The sequence below is a fragment of the Cicer arietinum genome, chromosome 6, assembly GCF_000331145.2.
Source record: "Cicer arietinum cultivar CDC Frontier isolate Library 1 chromosome 6, Cicar.CDCFrontier_v2.0, whole genome shotgun sequence".
In the NCBI taxonomy this organism is placed as follows: Eukaryota; Viridiplantae; Streptophyta; class Magnoliopsida; order Fabales; family Fabaceae; genus Cicer; species Cicer arietinum.
The window spans coordinates 13,346,549-13,366,439 of NC_021165.2; the positions used below are offsets into that span (position 1 = coordinate 13,346,549).

The following is a 19,891-nucleotide window of genomic DNA, read 5'->3' on the forward strand; positions in this document are numbered from 1 at the left end:
TTTAGTATTTTTCCTTTACTTTTAGGGTATAGGGATAAATGAGTGGGTACAAGGAAAATTTTCTTAACTAACATGTGGAGTCCTCTTCTTCCGCCCCCTTTTGGGTACAAGAAATAGGGTCGTCCATTGTCCAGCAAGAATGTCCATCTTAGAAGCTAGCCCATTTGATTCTTATACTCCTCCAATTTGCATTTGCTTATCTTATTATTGAATAAATGATATAAGTTGACTTGAGAAAATAAAAAGAGACATAGGTATAGAAATAAATAGGACTATATGCGTTCTATAAGGTGTAATTCTAATTTCACCTTTTAGAGAAATTGACCTCACATAATATAGCTTATTCAAATTGTATTTTACAATAAGCATTTAAATAAATAAAATATTTATGTAGTTCAATATATTTAACTTATTAAAAAAAAGATATTAAGTGTACAATTTAACACAATATACAAAATCTAATTTATTATTATTTATTCTTATTTCAAAATTATTTATATGTATTTAAGGCATACAATATGGTTGAATATTTAAAAAAGAATAAAACGAAATTGAAGAAATAAAACAGAGAGTAGCGGACTAGAATGGAGCAACGGAGCAAATTAAATGCTCACTCCACTTCTCGAAAGTAAACATAATGAAGTGAGTTATAAAACTTCGTTAAAAAAATTGTCATCTAGAATCAAAACATATATAATTATGACATAATAAAGTCAAAGAAAAAAAAGATAATTCATTCTTATACTATGAGGCTAAGCACGGTCCAACACATTATAAGGCCTAAAACGAAACTATTAGACATGACATTTTTAAATATTAATAAATAAATTATTAATATTTTATTTAATAACTATAGAAAATTTCTTTAGTAGAATTAATAGTATTTTTAAATTTATTTTCTCTATATTTTTCAAAAACTAAAATAAGACATTTTAACTGTTCTATAGCAACATCAAGAACTCACGTAAAATTTTTCATCTCTTAGTTGAAGAAGCAAATAGTGTGTATACTACCACTCTAATAACTCATGTTAGCAATACGTTCACTACTTTGTTTTATAATTTCACAATTTATAACTAATATTTCTCATATGATCAATGCGTTCACTTTTGTCTCATAATTTTTAACTAATATTTTTTTAATTTATATAAATTTTATCGGTTGATAGTAAAAATTAAGACGAAAGTTTCCTTTGATATTTTACTGAAAAATATAATACAAATAAATAATGATTCTACCAAAAATTAAAAATTAAAACTTTTTTGAGACCTTTCTAATGTATTAAGAGACTTTTTATAATATATCAGTGAGGCTTGTAGTAAAATAAAAAAATATTTTTTGACGTGACACAAGGGCTTAGGTGCCTTTGGCCCGGCTCTGAGGCTAGGTGATATACTCCTAACTAATGACCAAACTGTCAACCTGTTTTCACCTCTAGCATAAGTTCCATGCATGATTTTTTCCTCCTATTACGAGAAAGTGCTTGTTGAAGAGGCTGTTTAATATTGATCAAACCTTATTTATTGTCAGATTAGCTATTTGTGGTCCTACAATTAGTCTTAGTAGTGTACTTGTTCTGAAGTGCTGGAAAATTTATAAGTAACTGTTAAGTGTTAAGGTTTTGGAAGAACTTTTCTAAGGATTGACTGATTCCACTGGCCACTCTATTTAATTCTGCTGACGGATAATAGATGCAATATTGAAAGGAATTGACAGCTTTTTATCAATGCTCTGCATTGGAATCGTTAAGGTTTTGGTGACCCATATATACCTCCCTCCACGTATATTCCTATAGGATTACGCTCAATTTTACAATATTACAATAATATTATACTTTAATAAAAACTATTAGTTTTTTACTAAAATTATAATTATTCACTGTGATATTATCATCCTTGTTCTTAAACCAATAGGTACTATTTTATAATGCATAAATAATATCCTGCCAAATTAGAATAGAAACTGTTTCATATAATGAATGAAAAATCCTGCCTCACCAACGTTCCAACAACTAACAAAGCAGGTCAATTCATGCCGGATTTAAACACGTGAACACTGTCACGAGGGTTTCACTTTTTTAGTTTTACTTTTGGAATACTTAAAATTGAGTATAGACCTGTAGAAGTGATTTTCACAAATTTGGTTGTTGTTAAATATATATTTTTCCTTTAGAATTAATCTATAATTTCAAATTTATCATTTAAATTTGATCATATATATTATTCCCAGAAATTATCATATACATAAATATTTTTTAAATGAATGATAATTTTTTTTGTCTATAGATGAAATAATATAATTACCACTACAAATTTAAACACAATTACGATAATTTAAATTCAAATCTGATACATAATATCCAACTTAATAATATCAACATTTTGAAAGTTAAATTAAGACTTAAAAACAAAATGACACATTTATTCAAAGAAAACATTTTTCTTAAATTAAATATTATGTTATACAATTATATTTTAGATTTTATTGAGATTAAATAATATTTAGAGAGAGTAACTAAGACTCATGTCCGTCTATATTCAAACATAATTTACGTTCGTACCTCCTTAAATTCTTCTATAGATATATTTAAATATTAATTATTTTATATTCAATTAATTTTAAGCTAAAATAATTTTTTTTATAATCTATTTATTCAAAATTGATTTTTTGTTACTAAATAACAAAACACACACCGAACCTTTGTAATTTTACACTTGTGAGTGTGTCGGCCTAACTTGAACCAATTCATCCTTTTATCATTCAACAAAATTCAGTTTTTTCACTGTATCCGAGTTCCAACAACACCCTTGGACTTGGTTAATGATACAACTTTTTGTTCAAGGCAAGTCAAAGTACCATACACACAAACCTTGTAATATTGGGTGTTTTAGTTCTTGAGGTTACCTTTTTTTTTTATCAATGAGGTTACCCTATTTGTGTGCTGGATACAGATGAGGTTCTTATTTGTTTGTATTTATCTTACTTTAGTCACTGATATCCCCTAGCCAAGGGAAATAATGTGAGCTGGCTTGAAAATGACATGCATTAGTCATTGCTCATAATTAAACTGTTCATATTTTGTAAAGAAATTATTAAACTTATTAGCAAATCACATTAAAAAAAAAAGGCTTAATTACTGTTTTGGTCCTTTTATTTTAGTTGAATAACGAAAGTAGTCCCCCCCATTTTGTTTCTCCCCAGTTTTAGTCCCCAAACAGAATTTTAGTCCAAAACTTGATGAAATTTCATTTTTTTAAGCCGTACTATCGTATATTTCAGGTACAATTGTTGCAAATGAGGCATAATGTGGCTTAAATAAATGAAAAAAAAAAGAAATTTCATCAAGTTTTAGACTAAAATTCTGTTTAAGGGACCAAAACTGAGGAGAAACAAAATAAAAGGACCACTTTCGCGATTCAGCTAAAATAGGGGATTAAAACTGCAATTAAGCCAAAAAAAACTTCTCTCTAAAATAAAAACTCTAAATTGTCATTTTCCTTCGTTAGAGATATAGTTTCTTTTGAAATATGTTGAAGGAAAATTTACAATTTTTAGTATAATAAACATAAAACTAAAAAAATCTCATTCACTTTGTTTTATTTATGTAATTTTACCCATTTAGTTCAGCCTACTAATTGACATATTCTCGGCAAAATTGATGTATAAAATCATTAGAGCACCAATTTAGTATCCCATATATTCTTTGAAAATCAACGTGATTCTTTAATTTAAGAAAAAGTAAAGTATTTTTTATTTAAATATAGATATAAAGTCTCATTTTCATCTTAATGCATGGATCAAGTTTCACAATTCAAAGTTTAAAATTGGTAATGTTAATTTTTTTTTTTATATAAAAATCAAAATATAGATCCAACGGTAACGGATTGTCTGAGTGCAAGACTGCGATCAATCCACATTCCTAATGCATCTCTATCACAAGTCCTTTTTATTCATAGCATAAGAAGGTGTAAGTCAATTTCTCAACATTAACCACTGAAAAGGACAAGATTTTGGACTTTTACATCATAGATAAAATGACAAAAGCATTTTTTACAACTGCAGTAACACATTGTTAGCAAATGCCAGCATTTCTCTTCTCTTCTATTCTATTGTCACTTTCTCTCATTCTCTCTTATTCAAAAAACACAACAACATTAACATTGCAATAGTACTACTACATTTTCACACAACACCCTTTTGAATTAGTAAAGCAATGATGAATTTGAAAACAAGTAACAAGAAAGTTATGAGAAGAGGTTTTATGTGCCATTCTCAATCATCAACAGCAGTGTGCATGAGTACACGTGAATCTCACACTGTTGTTGTGCCTAAGAGGATTGAAAAGAGTGTTTCTTTTGATGATACAAGGCTTAATATCAACTTTGCAAAATACTCCAAACTTGTTGACTCTCCAAATATCATGCTTAAAGAAAAGGGTCAAGATTATCAAGCCATTGAACCAAGGGAACTTCACAAAACACCAACAGATAATGTTTTTCAGGTTTGTTGACTATTTCACATTATTCTAATATACTATAAGTGAAATTAATGCCATATTTTTCATCTATATTATCCATAAGTGTATTCTCTTTTTCACAAGACAAAAATTCGATCTTATCATCTTTTAGATTTTATTATATTGATATTGTTAAATTGTATATTATATCGCAAATTCAAATTTAAAATTTAACAATTATTTACATATTTCTTTATCATTTCATCTGCAAACAAAAAAATAATATTTTTTCATTAATTTTTCTTTAATGTAGTTCGAAATTTTCTATTTAAGTTATTGAAACAATCCCTTAATTTTGTTGATTCAGCTTCAAATTCAAGAAAAAATATCAAATGGGTATGTGAAAATTAAAGGCATGATCGCAAAATAAGAAATTGTGTAATCAAAATCGAGTTTTTAGATCGTAGAGTGGTTAATTATTTATTCATAAATATTTGTATTGTTTGCTTTTTTGCTATACTATGTGGTCAACACAAATTCATTAGAAACTATTCAATTTTCTTTTAAATTGACACAAGTTAAGCCACGAGTGTGTCATATTATTAGTGTGATCATGTGGATTCTGCAAGGAAACAAATTATCTCCATTATTACTTATTTATTTATTTAATGGACACAAAATTATCTCCATATATTTGTCATTTGCATAGGTTCCAAGATCTCACGTGCATATTATTAAACCATGTCTCATGTATATTCTGTAGAGAAAGCAGAATATTATGCCCTTTTTATGCAAATGATTGATTTAATTAGGCAGTACAAACAAATGGTATTATTAAAGGTCACGCCATTTGGTTTTTGTCCCTTCCATAGTAAATGTCATTAGAATCATAACATTACATTGTATATTTTGAATAGACCAAAAAAATAAACACTGTATATTTTGAATTGTCAATAAATAATGCAAATATGTAACCACAAAAAAAAATGTTTCAAATTGCATGTGATAACAAAATTGCCAAAACTAATTTCAAAAGGAAATAGCCATCATATTCGAAATTTATTACTAAGGATTTTGAATTGTATTAAATGCACTGCAGGTGGTTGTGATGCGGGTTGCTATTCATTGTCAAGGATGTGCTGGCAAAGTGAAAAAACATCTTTCTAAGATGGAAGGTATATTTATTCACAATTCATCATTGCTATTTCAGATTTAATTTATATATTGGAGTGTAAAAAATAAATTATAATTTTAATTAATTACAATCGTTAAATTATTAAAAATATTTAAATTTTATTAAAATTATTACTAAAAATATTTTTATAAATAATTATAATATATTGATAATATAAAACTTTTTACGTGAATACATAGTAATTAAACTCTTCTATTGTTTATGTATAGAGTATGATCACGTTACAGAGTAAAATATTTGCGTAATGCTACACATTGGGGTGAGATTAGATAGGATAGGTTAGGCTAAGTCTTAGCGTGATTTACTTTGAACATTTTAGACTTAAAATATAATTTTTTATTTGTCATATATCTATTTTTTAAGATTTGATTTGGTGTATTCCGTTTGAAAACTTAACATATTTGATGTAGCTGTTTCGAAAGTCAGGTTTAAAATCTACTTTATAATTTTTTACGAACGTCAACATCACTCAAATAATAAATGGTGTAAAATTTTATAAATAAACTAACAAAATAATAAATAAATAAATAAAATTTTATTTTATTTTAATATATAACACGAAATTTTATAAAATTTAATTTTCTACAATATTCTATTTAGATTCTTTATAATTATATTTTTAAATATATATCTCATTATATTTAAATCAGAGAAAAGATTAACATAAAGAATAAAATATTAACCTCATTATATTTCATTGAAACTTTCGAAATTTTTAATTATTCGAATCTGAACCTATCAAACCTTCGAAATATTGAAACATTCAAAATACAAAAGTAAGTAAAAATTCGAATCTTCCAAATATTCGAAACAGGATTTTACCATAAATTCGAAAGTTTCTACGATGATGAAACTTTTGAAGTTCATTTTTCCCAGAAATAATGAAACTTTTGAAACTTTCATTGAATACGAAACTTTCGAAATGCAGAAAGTTTCGAACAATATGAAAGTTTCGAAATACAAAACTTTCGGACATATTGAAACTTTCGAAAATTCAACTTTCGGAAGTTTGAAATTCAATGAAACTTTCGAATTTTAAAAAGTTAGTAATAAATTTAATTAATAATAAATTTAATTAGTAATAAATTTCTATTCCTAATTTGAAAAATTAGTAATAAATTTCAAAATTAGTAATAAATTAGTAATAAATTGCTATTCCTAATTTGAAAAATTCGTAATAAATTCAATTAATAATTAAAAAAATTGAAAAATTCGAAAGTTTCGAAATTTTTGAAACTTTCGAAACTGACATAATTCGATTGTTTGAAACTTTCGAAGAATATGTGTTTCGGAAGTTTCAGATTCATCGCAACTTTCGAAATTTTCTAAAATTTGTGTTTCGGAACTTTCAAATTCATCAAAAGTTCCGAAAGTTATAGATACGAAAGTTTCACATTCTTTCAAAATTTCAAAGGTTTTTGGAAAAGTTCATTTCGAAACTTTCAGATTTATCGAAATTTTCGAAATTTGTATTTAATTATGTTAATTTAGGTTTCGAATGTTTTGAATTTAACTAAAGTTTCGAAATATAGAAAAAAAAAACTCACTTTGAATAATTTCAAAAGTTTCAAACTTTCGAATATTCTGAAATTTTTGGAAAATCAAAAAGGGTAAGATAGTCAATATCAAAAATTGAGAGTGAGAGATAAAAACGGAGGGGTGCAGAGTATATTTCTCTTTAGTTAAATAGTATAACTTAGGCGTGATGTAGCTGCCCCATAAGCCCATATGTCTGGTTAAATAATTTAACCTTTTATATCTTTTTTTAACATAATTACTTTCGCGATCTCTTAGTTTAAATTCAAATATTAGTCTTTTTTATTTTATTTAATTTTAAGTAATAATTTGATATTTTATGTATTAAAATATCAACAGTGTTATCGATTTTTTTACAAAAATTCAAAAAATTCATCAAAATTTTCAAACAAAATCCATACAATTGATTAACATCTTCAATATAATGCAAATTTAATAAAATTAATAACTTAAATCTTCAAATAAACTTATATTTTCATTCTTTAATGTTGAATTTGATGTTGTTGGAGATAAAAATATGAATTTATTTGAATATTTTAGTTATGCATTTGATGAATATATGGATTTTCTTGAAATTGATATTGATTTTTATGGGTTTTGTTTGAAGATTTTGATAAATTTTCTAAGTTTTTGTCAAAAAATGATCAAATTATTACTTAAAATTAAATAAAATACTAAATTGAGAAGAATAAAAAAATGATAAATAATTAAAGTATTACTTGAAATTAAATTAAAGAACCGCATGAACAATTATGTATAACTTTTGTTTATTAAATAATCATTTTTTTACAATGGTACTAAACGATCGTATTATAAATATAAAATTATTTGATATATCATTATCATCGGACATCAAAATTAACATTTTAAATATTTTTATTAAAATATCATTAATTTTTATTTTAAATTTTTATAAAAGTATAGTTAAATTATCCCTATGATACAAATTTTAATGAGAAATTGTTATTTGATATTAAAATTTTGAAGTAAATTATAGTGTGATTGGATTCTTGTGTCTATTTTAAAAATTTAAAAGAGAGATACACATATGATAAATTTATTTTGATTAACACTTAGAATTGTTTGGAATTTAAAAATAAAAAACAGGGGTTACATCATTCAGCATAGATGTAGAGTCGAAGAGGGTGACAGTGATGGGGCACGTTTCTCCTGTGGAAGTTGTTGAGAGCATTTCAAAGGTTAAAAGGGCAGAGCTATGGACTACACCTTGTTAAACCACTTTCACTTCACTTCTGATCGATTAAAACCATATATATGAAAAAGGAAGCAAAGTAGATACAGAGACAGAGTCAATAAAGTTTTACTATTTCTTTTGCTAATTAATATTTTCATATGGTGGTCCTCAATACAATCATATTAGGGAATGGACTTGGAGTTGGTGGGTATATTTACATTTACCTACTCAAGTGATCGAGTACTTGGTTTTTTACTTTTTGCTTGTAATATTATTTTATGGCAATTATTTCTGGTTGCAATTTTGAGAGAAAATTACTTCCTTCTCATTTTAATTATCATTCAAATTTCTATAAAAAGATAATTACAGCTTTATTATACAATTGTTTAATTTGTCTTATGTCAAATAAACACCTTTTTTCGTTTATTATAAACTCTTATATAAAACTAACATAATGACCAAAATACTAAGACAAATGACATAATAATTAAACCGAAGAATAATCTTCTATTACTATTTAAAAAGAAAATAATCTTTAAGATCTAAGATAATTTTTTATTAAAATAAAACACATGATAGTAATGGTATAAACTACAATTAAAAATAGTACCTTGAAGCTTTTGACAAAACTAAAAAAATAATATTAGTATTTGTGATAGAAAAACTATAATTATCTTTTATATAGATACATGAATCATCATTATTGATCATTATTGGTGTGTCAAGAGATGTACGTTTATGGTTTATGGTTAGTCTCTTAATTTATTTTTTTATTTTATTTTAGTTTTCTAAATATTTTTTTTGTTCTGTTTCGATTCTTTAATTATATTTATGTTAATTAAATTCGTTATTTTTATTAATTTTTGTTAGAAAATATTAAGTTTTGTCATTTCTTTCATCTCACCCATCTTTAAACTCATAATTTTTTATCTCATTCAATCTAAAAATTCATCAAACTTATGATCTTCAAACCTATAAATTATCAAATTCATAAATTACAAATTCAAATCCATGACATTTGAAATTTAGAAAAATAAAAATGAAAAATCGCTAAATCCATTCATCTTCTTTAGAATTATTATGTGAATCAACAAATCTATTCTTTAATTTTCTTTAAATACTTTTTTTGAAATAAAAATTAATAAATTAATAAATTTATCATTTTCATCACCTACATCATCATCCACACTTAGAAATTTATTACCCCTTTAATTCAAAAATCTACTCAACCTCAAGTCAAAAAAAAAAAAAAATCATCAAACTCAAACATTTCAAACCTCAAACTGGCAAAGATAACATTAAATCAATGTTAGACATGAAATCCGAGATTGTTGAAGAGTAGTGAATATTTGTGTTTAGAATACTTTTGTGAATTAACAACAACAAAAAAAGAATTTTCGTTTTTATGAGTTTGAAATCTTATGGATAAAAAGTTTTGTTTAAATGTTGTAGGTTTAATGGATTTTTTAGGTTGGTCGAAATTTTCGGAGATGTCCAATTTAACTAAAGAAACTATAGTGAAAAGATCAAAATAAAATAAAAAATAATTAAAGGACTAAAATAAACCAAAAATCAAATTAAGGAACGGAAAAACCTTCAAATAAAGTCTTTCTTGCTAATTCGACGATTCTTTAGAAAGAAAGAAATACAATTAACTATTTTAAAAAAAGTAATATACTAATGGATTACACATTTGAATTTTGAAATAGTGCAGAGAGCTGACCAAACTCTTGCCCAAAGATATTGTATCGGATAGAATAATTATAGGTTAAATATATATTATAAATGAAAGAATCAATGCCTATAAAATCAAGCTATATAGTTCAAAGAAAATAACAACAAGCTATTGACAATTCACAAGAAGAGAAAGAAAAATGAAATTAGTAACTATCTTTCATGTTTTGTGTCCTCATTCTACTACCCCAAGACCCTTCTTTTTGTTCCATACGTCTACGAGACCTTTTCTTCAACTCAACAATTTGTTCTTGCCACCTACTTCTCCACATCTCTTCACTAACAATATTATTAATAACCATATTGTTTTTCAAACCCAATTCACTATCATATTGTTCACGGAGCATAGGATTTGACAAAGTCTTGTAAGCTACGTTTAGTTGAACAAACATCCTCGTTGATTCCTCTTTCATGTTAGGATCATGACACACATCGGGGTGATATTGAAGTGCCATTGATCTATAAGCTTTCTTTATCTCTTCCATTGTTGCATTTTTTGGATTCACGGATAACATTTTGTAGAAATTTGATCCATGCTTGGTTTCCTCCATATTCTTTAGCTTTGTTGCTTTGCATGAAATTGTAAAGTGCACTTCACATGGTCTTTGTTGTTTGTTTGAGAGTTGTGGAAGGTAATGAAATTGGTTTGAATTGGAAATTCTTAGGCTTGAGGTTAATGATGAAGCATCCATTTCTATAATTAATTGTGTTTAATTATTTCCTTGATCTATGAAAAATGATGAATGAGCGTGGAAAAGAACTTGCATATATATTTATATGCGTGACTTTGTACTTCATTTAATTGAGTTGTGATACTAAATATTACTTTATGTTATGTTATACTATAGTTTATAATAGCGGCCGGAAAGGAATGAAACTTCAAAGAAAGTGAAAGTTTTATTTTATGTGGTGAATTATTCGAAGTTGTTTGACTTATTCTATGCATGCTATTATCATCGAATTTATTTATTTATTAATAGTTTTGTATGTATTGGGATTAAATCGTACATATTCATTGTATCAAGATATTTAAAGAGAAGATATTGAACACTTTTTTTACTAACGTGTTGAAAATATTTCATGATTTGTGTAACTATTTAATAGTTTTAATTAATGAAAAACGTGCATCTTTGGACCAGCCAAGCCAACCATATGGTAGATATAGCTAGTGCATATTTCTAGTTAGAGTGTACTTATATGTGAGTGGTGTATAAAATATGAAGAAACATTGAAAAGTAAGTAAAGGGAGTAGCACTATACAGCAACCTTGTTTGAATGTGTTTATTTATGAATTTTGTATTATCCGGCAGGCTGGGTCAAAAGGTGAATTTTATTATTATTGGATGAAGGCAATTTCAACACAAAGAAGACCAACATGTAACTTTCCTAGGAAACAACTACTTCCTTATTTCCCGGTCAAATTCTATCAAAGTTCCTATTGAACCAAAACCATGTACTCTTGTGGGACACTGTCAAATACTCTTAGTCTCAAAATATAATAAAAAATCAGTCAAAATAATATATCATATATTTTGATTTAAAATTTGAGTTAAATACTTCAATTTTCTTTTATCATTAGTTTTTATTTTTGAATGAGGTGGTATATATCAAAATACAAAGTTTTAAAAAGTGATACTTAATTACAAAAATTTGATGTACATGTCAAAGTTAATCAAGTCAATTAATTACATTCTCTTCATAATCCTTTGTACTATCTCCAATCTTTTTTATAAAAATTTATTGAGAAATAATTTAATCAACAAAAATTAATAATCAAATACATTAATTTTTATTTATTAAATTATAATTTAAATTTTTCTTATTAAAAAAAATCAGATGGAGTATTATACTACATACTATAGTAGTGTCACTAAAAAAATCGATTGTAACACTCAAATATTGTAATGTCCTATTATTTGTGACAAAAATTACTTTTAATTATAGGCAACGTGACACATTTTCTCATTTAACGTATTTGTACGCTAATTAAAACACAAAATTATTACCTCGTTTGCAAAACAAAGAAAACAATATTCTTGTGTTTATTTTGGAATGAAATGGTTTTTGTTTCTTAGTGTTTTTCTCACGCTTGAGATTCATTTCCTTTACTTCATTTTTTCATTTTCCTTGAAGGTCATGAAGTCGTTTTGTTTCGCTCTCGTAACAATTCAATTTCCTTCAATCGAATCTCTTGCACAACAATTAAACCTATTCGATTTTTCTGTAACGATTCGATTTAGCTATTTTTCTCTCAAATCGTAAAGTCGTTCTTCTTATCTCGATTTGATTATGTTCATCTATTTATTTTTTGTTCAATTTCGTTCATTGTTGCTCACAAATTCGTAAAAGTTAAGTTTTATTCACGATTTAGCAAAAATTGTTTTTCCATTATGAGTAAGGGAAAATGATTTTTCCTATATTTTTGCATAGATTGAATCATTTAATTGATTTTTCATTTTTAAAATTTAAAAACTAATTTGAAGTTTCATTAATTGAAGCTCATCTGTTTCTTTCTTCTATTTTCATATTCAGATCTAAAAAAGATAGTAAAAGAACAAAAAATAGATATGAAGTTTTTCATCTTCAAACTTAAATTAATTTTCAATTGGTTAAGATAAGATATTGTTAATTTACTTCATGTTTATAAAGTTCATGTGAATAACTGAACTTTTGCAACATGACGAAGTAATAATAATAGAACATCGATCTATTATATGGCATGAAAATGAAATTTTCATAATGAAATTTGATAATGAACTTATGTTTATTGCTGTTGGGAAAAATCAGAGATAATTATCTCAATAATACATAACATTTTTTCCGCATCTGTGCAGATAAATGACCAAACAGAAAATACAATTCCAAGAACAATAATAATTTTCATAAAATTAAATATTAGTCTAACACAATTTTTAACGTATAAAACTTCTTTCAAATTGAAAGAATAAAAACCACAAAATGGGTACCATAGAGTCTTTCTAATAACAAAAGGGAATATCAATCAAAAATAACAACCTTATAAACTTCCACTAAAGTTGGTTTTTCAAAGTAACTCTAAGAGAAGATAAAACTATTCATATCATATATTAAAATAACAAACTTAGTGGTAGAAATAACATACTAAAATTGTAGATTAAACGGATCAAGTTTGCTACACACATGTTACTACCACCAGAACCTAATCATTTTCTCTGTTTTGCGGTGTTGTTTTTCTTGCGGTATTGTTTTCTTTTCTTTTTGTTGAATTAGAAATTTATCCCTTTCCTTCTTATATTTATTTTTCCTTGACATGGGCCTAGTCCAATTTTGTTTCTTTTTTATTTTTCAATAATAATAATAACAATATTTATAATTATAATAATATTAATAAAATTTAGTGAGTTCCACTTGAAAAGTGATGTCTTCCGACAATTGTGTAGTAAGTTGGTATTGAACTGAAATTTGGTAACGAGGTGAAACATGAGAGAATAATGTCTAAATTTATAGTAGAAGTTTACTGTGTAGTATTTTACATTTAAAGCTCATATATTCATGGAAATGGTAGAAATTTGTTTGTGTGTGTTTCTATAATTAAATTTGATTTTGACCAATTTAATTTGTTTAATGGTTTTTTTTTAACATCCCTAGTAATTACTTTAAATGATAACTATAAACACTTTTAGTTTCATTTCTCTGAAAGGAAAACTCTAGTTAGACTTACTAGTTGATTAATGAAATGTAATGAAAAATTCTTAAATAGTTATGTAATATGTCTTTATTTTATCACAGTACATATAATAACTGGAGGTATAATTAAACGCAGTTACTTTATTATTATGGTGGTGGGGGCAGTATCGGCTATAGGTATTGAGGCTTGTGCTCACTTTTTTTTTCTTTCTATTTAGGCATGGGATCAAATTAGGTGATAGGTTATTTTCTTCGTTTACTATTTTGTAGTTATTATATGTTTCAATAAAATTAGTAAAATAAATTATATTTTATTGTATATTTTTTGGAATTAGTTAATAAAAATAAATTAAAATTTTAATTTTATGGTATTAATAATTTAAAATTATAATTAATATTAAGATAAAATCAATGTAATAAATAATAATAATAAATTTTAGTAACAGACAATATTGTATGAATAAATCAATTATTTAATTATATTTATTCAATTTATTTAATTTTAGTGAGAATCATTGTAGTGGGTAAAAATAAAAAATATATAATAACAATTCAACGACATAATATGACACCTCCTTAAAATTGACAGTTTAAATATCCTTAAAAATATTATTCACATTTACCTACCTTATGTGACTTCTAGTAATAAAATTTATATATCACTAGAAATCAATTTTCTTGTACTGTATAATATTAAATTTTCACCTAGTGTATAATATTAAAAATCCATTACATTTACAATACGATTTTGTGGTGATCAATTATGTCAGAAATTTAATATCATATAAGAACACATCTATATGAACCACGAACTAAATTCAATAGGGTTAAGTTTAATAGGTGTATTGAGAAAAAATTAAAATCATATAAGAATTTATATAAAAAAATAACATAGCTCATCTTAAACGTAAGTTTTATAAAAATGAATTATCTCAACATAAAAATCTATTATCATATCATAGGCTATCTATATTGGTTATCTATCCAAATTATCCAATAGAATAAAGATATGATTATGGTTTGTTTGATATCCTTGTCTAGGTATATGTTTAATTGTCTAGGTATATATTTACTTGGTAGTCCAAGCAATCATAACTCAATTTCCCTTTTTGGTAATGTCATTCACTATTAGACTAATTCTACTTCTCTTTCGTATATTTGAGTCAAGTGGTTAAAAAAATTTAAACAATTTAAATGTTTCAATTGTATTTTTTTTATTTATAAATTTTGTTGTTTAAACAAAGAAATGGTTCATCTAATATTAGTTGTTTTTATAAATTTTAAAAGTTTAAGAGTGAAAGGGACAATTTAAAAAAGTTATTGGGACAAAATTGCAAATTTTTGAAAAACTGCTAGTAGGACTAATATGCACATTTTAAAATATATAGAGTCAAAATTATAAATTTGAAAAAATTATTGGGACCATTTGATAATTCATATATTATAAAATAAAGAGAAAATTTGAAATTCTTAATTTTTAGGTGGTATTTAAAATTATCTAAATTTAATTTTAACAAAATACCTAATAAATTCTTTTATTTTGAAAATTCTTCAAACTTATTGTCAAAACAACAAGGTAATTTACATAGAATATTTTGAATTCCTCAAAACTTACATTTTTTTTTTTTAATTTCCATTCCCCTAGTAATAATCTCTCACTCCATCACATTTACCTCTCACATCTCAAAGCACATCAAAAAAACTATTTTACCTTTTTTCTAAATCCTAATACTTGATAGTCAAAAATTTTGAAAAATTTAAAAGAATTTCGAAACTAAGAATGGATGTGAAAGTTTTGAAATACAATTTTTTTCAAAAGATTAAAACTTTGGATAAATGTGAAACTTCTAAAATGCAATTTTTTCAAAAGTTTTAAAAATTTGAAACTTTAGATAAATGAGAAACTACTAAAATACAATTTTTCCAAAAATTTAATAAAAAAATCAAAACTTTTAATGAATGTGAAATTACCGAAATGTAATTTTTCAAAATATTTAAAAAAATTCAAAATTTTGGATGTATGTAAAGCTTTCAAAATGTATTTTTTTCTAAAATTTAAAATAAAATTGAAACTTTAGATGAATGTGACTTTTGAAATACAATTTTTTTAAAAGTGTAAAAAAATTCAAAATTTCGGATTAATCTAAAACTTCCGAAATAAAATTTATTTTTCATATACTTTTAAAAAATTTAAAAATTTAGATGAACGTAAAACTTATAAAATACAAATTTTTTAGAATTTTAAAAAAATATCAAAAATATGAAATTAACGAAATATTTATAATTTGAAAATTTTAATTCTCGAGTAATAGAAGGTAAAATAATATTTTTAGGTATTTTCAAAAATAAAAAGTAAAAATAATGAAGTGAGAGGTAGATTTCAAAGTCAAAAGATCGCAGCTCCTGCCAACCAGTATGTTGGGCCAAAGAAGAAGAGTTCATGACCACTTTTTGCAGACAGATATTTTTGTATATAGACCCTTCACCTAATTCGCACCCACATGTTACAAAAATTCTAATTTTACGTTTCAGTTTTTTCCCAAAAAAAAAAGTCACCCTATTTATCTTGTTTTTCAAAACTAAATAAAAAGCGTTCCTAATAAATCTGAATTTGAGTTTTTCGAAAAATTACATTCGAAAGTTATTCGAGATTTTTTTTAAACTTTAAAATTTGAAATTTTTTGAGTTTATTTTATTTTATTTTTAAATTCTTGTCAAGATTGTAGTTGTGGCTGCATTTTTTTTTTCATGTAACATTTTGGATAGCTCAAGTTTTAATTTCCATAATCCTACAAAATAAATCAAAAACTGAATAGTCTAAAATTTAAGTAAATAACTCAAATTTAAGTTTTTTTAAATTCACCAAAGTTATGATTGAGGCTAATTATTTTATAAAAAAAAAATAAATTTAAAGACAATTCAAATTTTATGTTTTGTGTAAAACTTATATGTTTTACTATTAAAAAAATTATTAACTATTAGTATCACTTTTTTTAATTAAAAATAAAATTAAAAGAAATAATAAAGTCAAAAAATTATAATTTAATTGATATATCTATTCGCAGTGTTTTGACATTTTTAATCTTTACACTGGAACTACAAATACACATTTTGTCAAAATATTATTTATAAATAAAATAGATGATGAATTTATTGCAAATTTAATTATTTATATTAAAAAATATTGCTAATTAATTTATATTTAATTATGAATTAATTTAATTTATTAAAGCGTCATCAAATACTACTTTAAAATAGTTTTTGTTGATTTTAATTTTTTTTATTACAGTATTAATTTATATTATATTATATTATATATATATATATATATATTAAAATGTTATTATGAATGTTTTTCGTAACCACTTTCGTAATTACATATTATTACATAAATATTTTAGATTAAGACCAGAATAATAAATATAGCAATATTTGATAACTAATTAAAAATTTATATATAAGAGACAGTGTTAAAATAACATACTTGATTTTCATTTCATGTTATTCCCTTTACCAAATTATTTCTCAAATACGAGAAAAGCACTAAAGCACATATTGTAGTTTATATTAATTTAATTATTATTATGCCTTTTTAAATTAAAGCAAAAATAAACTAGTGGCAATAGATGTGAAAGTAGGGGTGAAAAGTAAAACAACATACAATATATCTATAAAACAAAAATTGTTAATACAAACTTATCATGAAGTATAAAAAGGTTATGTTTATATTTATATTTTAGAGTTTAACTGCATATTTCTCTCATGGTTCAATAATAATTACTAACACTGCATTATACATTAGATGATATAAGTACAATAATTCAATAATGAAAACTACATAATATGAAAAATTCTCATACCTACAAAAAAGATATTTTGAGCGCGTCAAAGAGGTAGTGTTTGTTTTACAACACATAGACACATAAATAACATTAAGGTTTATGAAACATCTATTTAACTAACTTACAAATAGTTGACAATTCACATTAGATATACATTATATGAGTTCACTCAGTCTTAGACATCATGTCAACAATGCATTACAAAAAGAAAATTATTTTCACATTCAAGATTAAGAGCACAACAATTTAATTTTGTTTAGATATATAAAACTTAGTATGGCATAAAATTGCATTTACATAAATGTAATAATTTAAATGGAACAGTTCTTAGAGACATAGTGTTAAAATGTAGTCATAACTTATTAGATTTTATTTTTATTCTCTTTTTCAAATTAATTCTCATATATGAGATAAGCACTAAAATACATTTCATATTAACTTAATTATTATTATGGCTTTTCAAACTAAAGCAAAAATAAAAGTTGTGAAAGAACCTTAACAGAAAAAATGAATTTGAATGAAGTAAGGGTGAAATATAGAATTGTTGAAGGATAACGTACACAATCATGTTACTTATGAATGATATATAGGATAAGCACTAAAATACATTACACTTCATAGATTTCAAATTAAAGCAGAAATAAAAGTACCTTATAAGTTAAAGTGAAAGAACCTTCACATAAAAATGGATTTGAACGAAGTAGGAATGAAATATAGAACTCTTGAATGATAACATGTACACCACAAATAATACACACCATAGATAGACACGAACAAAACTTTGATGTAAATAAGATTTATAAAACATCTAACTTAATCTTCCCAATGACAATTTATATAAGAGATATTATATATGATTTCACTTAGTTTTAGACATCATGTCAATTATGTTTTAGAAATGAAAATATTTTTACTTTTAAGATTAAGATAACAAAATTTTAATTTTGTTCAGGTAGGTAAGTCTATGAAATATCTATTCAACTAACTTAACCTTCACAATTGACAACATCAGAAAGTGAGAGATAAACCCTTAAAAATTATAACACTGTTTAGTAACTACTTTAAAACTTTTGGACTTAAACTTTTGGCTCATATGAGATAAGCACTGCATATTTCAGTTCATATTAATTTTATTATTAGTATTACTATTCAAACTAAACAAATCCTAAACAAGTATCATATATGTGAAAGTAACATAAAAATAGCTTTGGACAAAATAGAGGTGAAATATGTAGAGTTCTTCAAAGATAACATACATGAATGATATCTATGTATAACTCTTTAAGGAAAAGATACATAAATAATATCTATAAATCCAAAAATTGATGATGTCAACTTATAATGATGCATAAAAAAAAGTTATGTTTATATTTATATTTTAGAGTTTAATTATAGATTTCTCTCATAGTTCAATAACAATTACTAACATTGTATTATGCATTAGATAATATAAACAACATAATTCAATGATGAAAACCACATAAGAAGGAAATTTCTAGAACTATAGAAAATATACTTTCTTGACATAGATATAATGTCATACCAACTATAAATATCACATTATTATCATAATAACATAATAAATACAAACTAATATATAAACACAGAGACATAAACAAAAAGGAATTGTTACATTTTGCTAGAAACTAGTATAAATAAACGGAATATAAGCAAACAAAAAATCATACATTACATGACTTTGTTAGAAATTCTCTGACACATTCAACTGCCAAAGGAAAAATTAATTTAAAATTAAAAAGTTACATTGATTTGAAAGACTGAAGTAAACAACATCATTTCAAAAAAAAATAACCTTATCAAAATATGAAACCTAAATTTCAACAAAAAAATGCTTTTAAGAAAAAACAAATCCCTACCTAAATTTCTATTGAGAAAAGAGAAATACCTAAATTTATATTCACAAACTGAAATTCCTATTAAAAAAACATAATTCCAAAAATAAATGTTTTTTCACAAAAATCATAAAATAAAAATAATAGATAACATACCAATGATTAATAGATTTATGGTGAGTCCGAAAAAAACGCAAATGGTGGTAGTAGAGGTGGGTTTGCGGTAATGGGTGGTGAGTGAGAAAGTAATTGGAAACAAACGAGATGGAGGTTTTTCTACTAGAAGTGGTGGATTTTCTGGCGAGTGAAGGAAAACGAAAGGAATATGAAGAAAATAAGAGAAATCATGAGTTTATCGTTGCCGACAAGACTCTTACCGTCAGTGAGGGTGACAGTGACGAAAGGGAGGGGTGA

At 24.8% G+C, this 19,891-nt stretch overlaps 2 protein-coding genes across 2 annotated transcripts; one reads left to right on the forward strand and one right to left on the reverse strand.

The window, feature by feature from the left end:
* The first annotated feature begins 4,062 nt into the window (after positions 1-4,062).
* Positions 4,063-8,710, forward strand: LOC101489107 (protein SODIUM POTASSIUM ROOT DEFECTIVE 2-like). Its single transcript, XM_004504878.4, has 3 exons — positions 4,063-4,501; positions 5,556-5,631; positions 8,295-8,710. The coding sequence occupies exons 1-3, from the start codon at positions 4,214-4,216 to the stop codon at positions 8,420-8,422; spliced, it is 492 nt and encodes a 163-aa protein (XP_004504935.1). The 5' UTR covers positions 4,063-4,213; the 3' UTR covers positions 8,423-8,710.
* Positions 8,711-10,180: 1,470 nt separating this feature from the next.
* On the reverse strand, positions 10,181-10,932 carry LOC101490309 (chaperone protein dnaJ 20, chloroplastic-like). The gene has a single exon (XM_004504718.4). It carries the CDS (start codon positions 10,806-10,808, stop codon positions 10,263-10,265), a length of 546 nt encoding a protein of 181 aa, XP_004504775.1. The 5' UTR covers positions 10,809-10,932; the 3' UTR covers positions 10,181-10,262.
* Between the last annotated feature and the right edge of the window lie 8,959 nt (positions 10,933-19,891).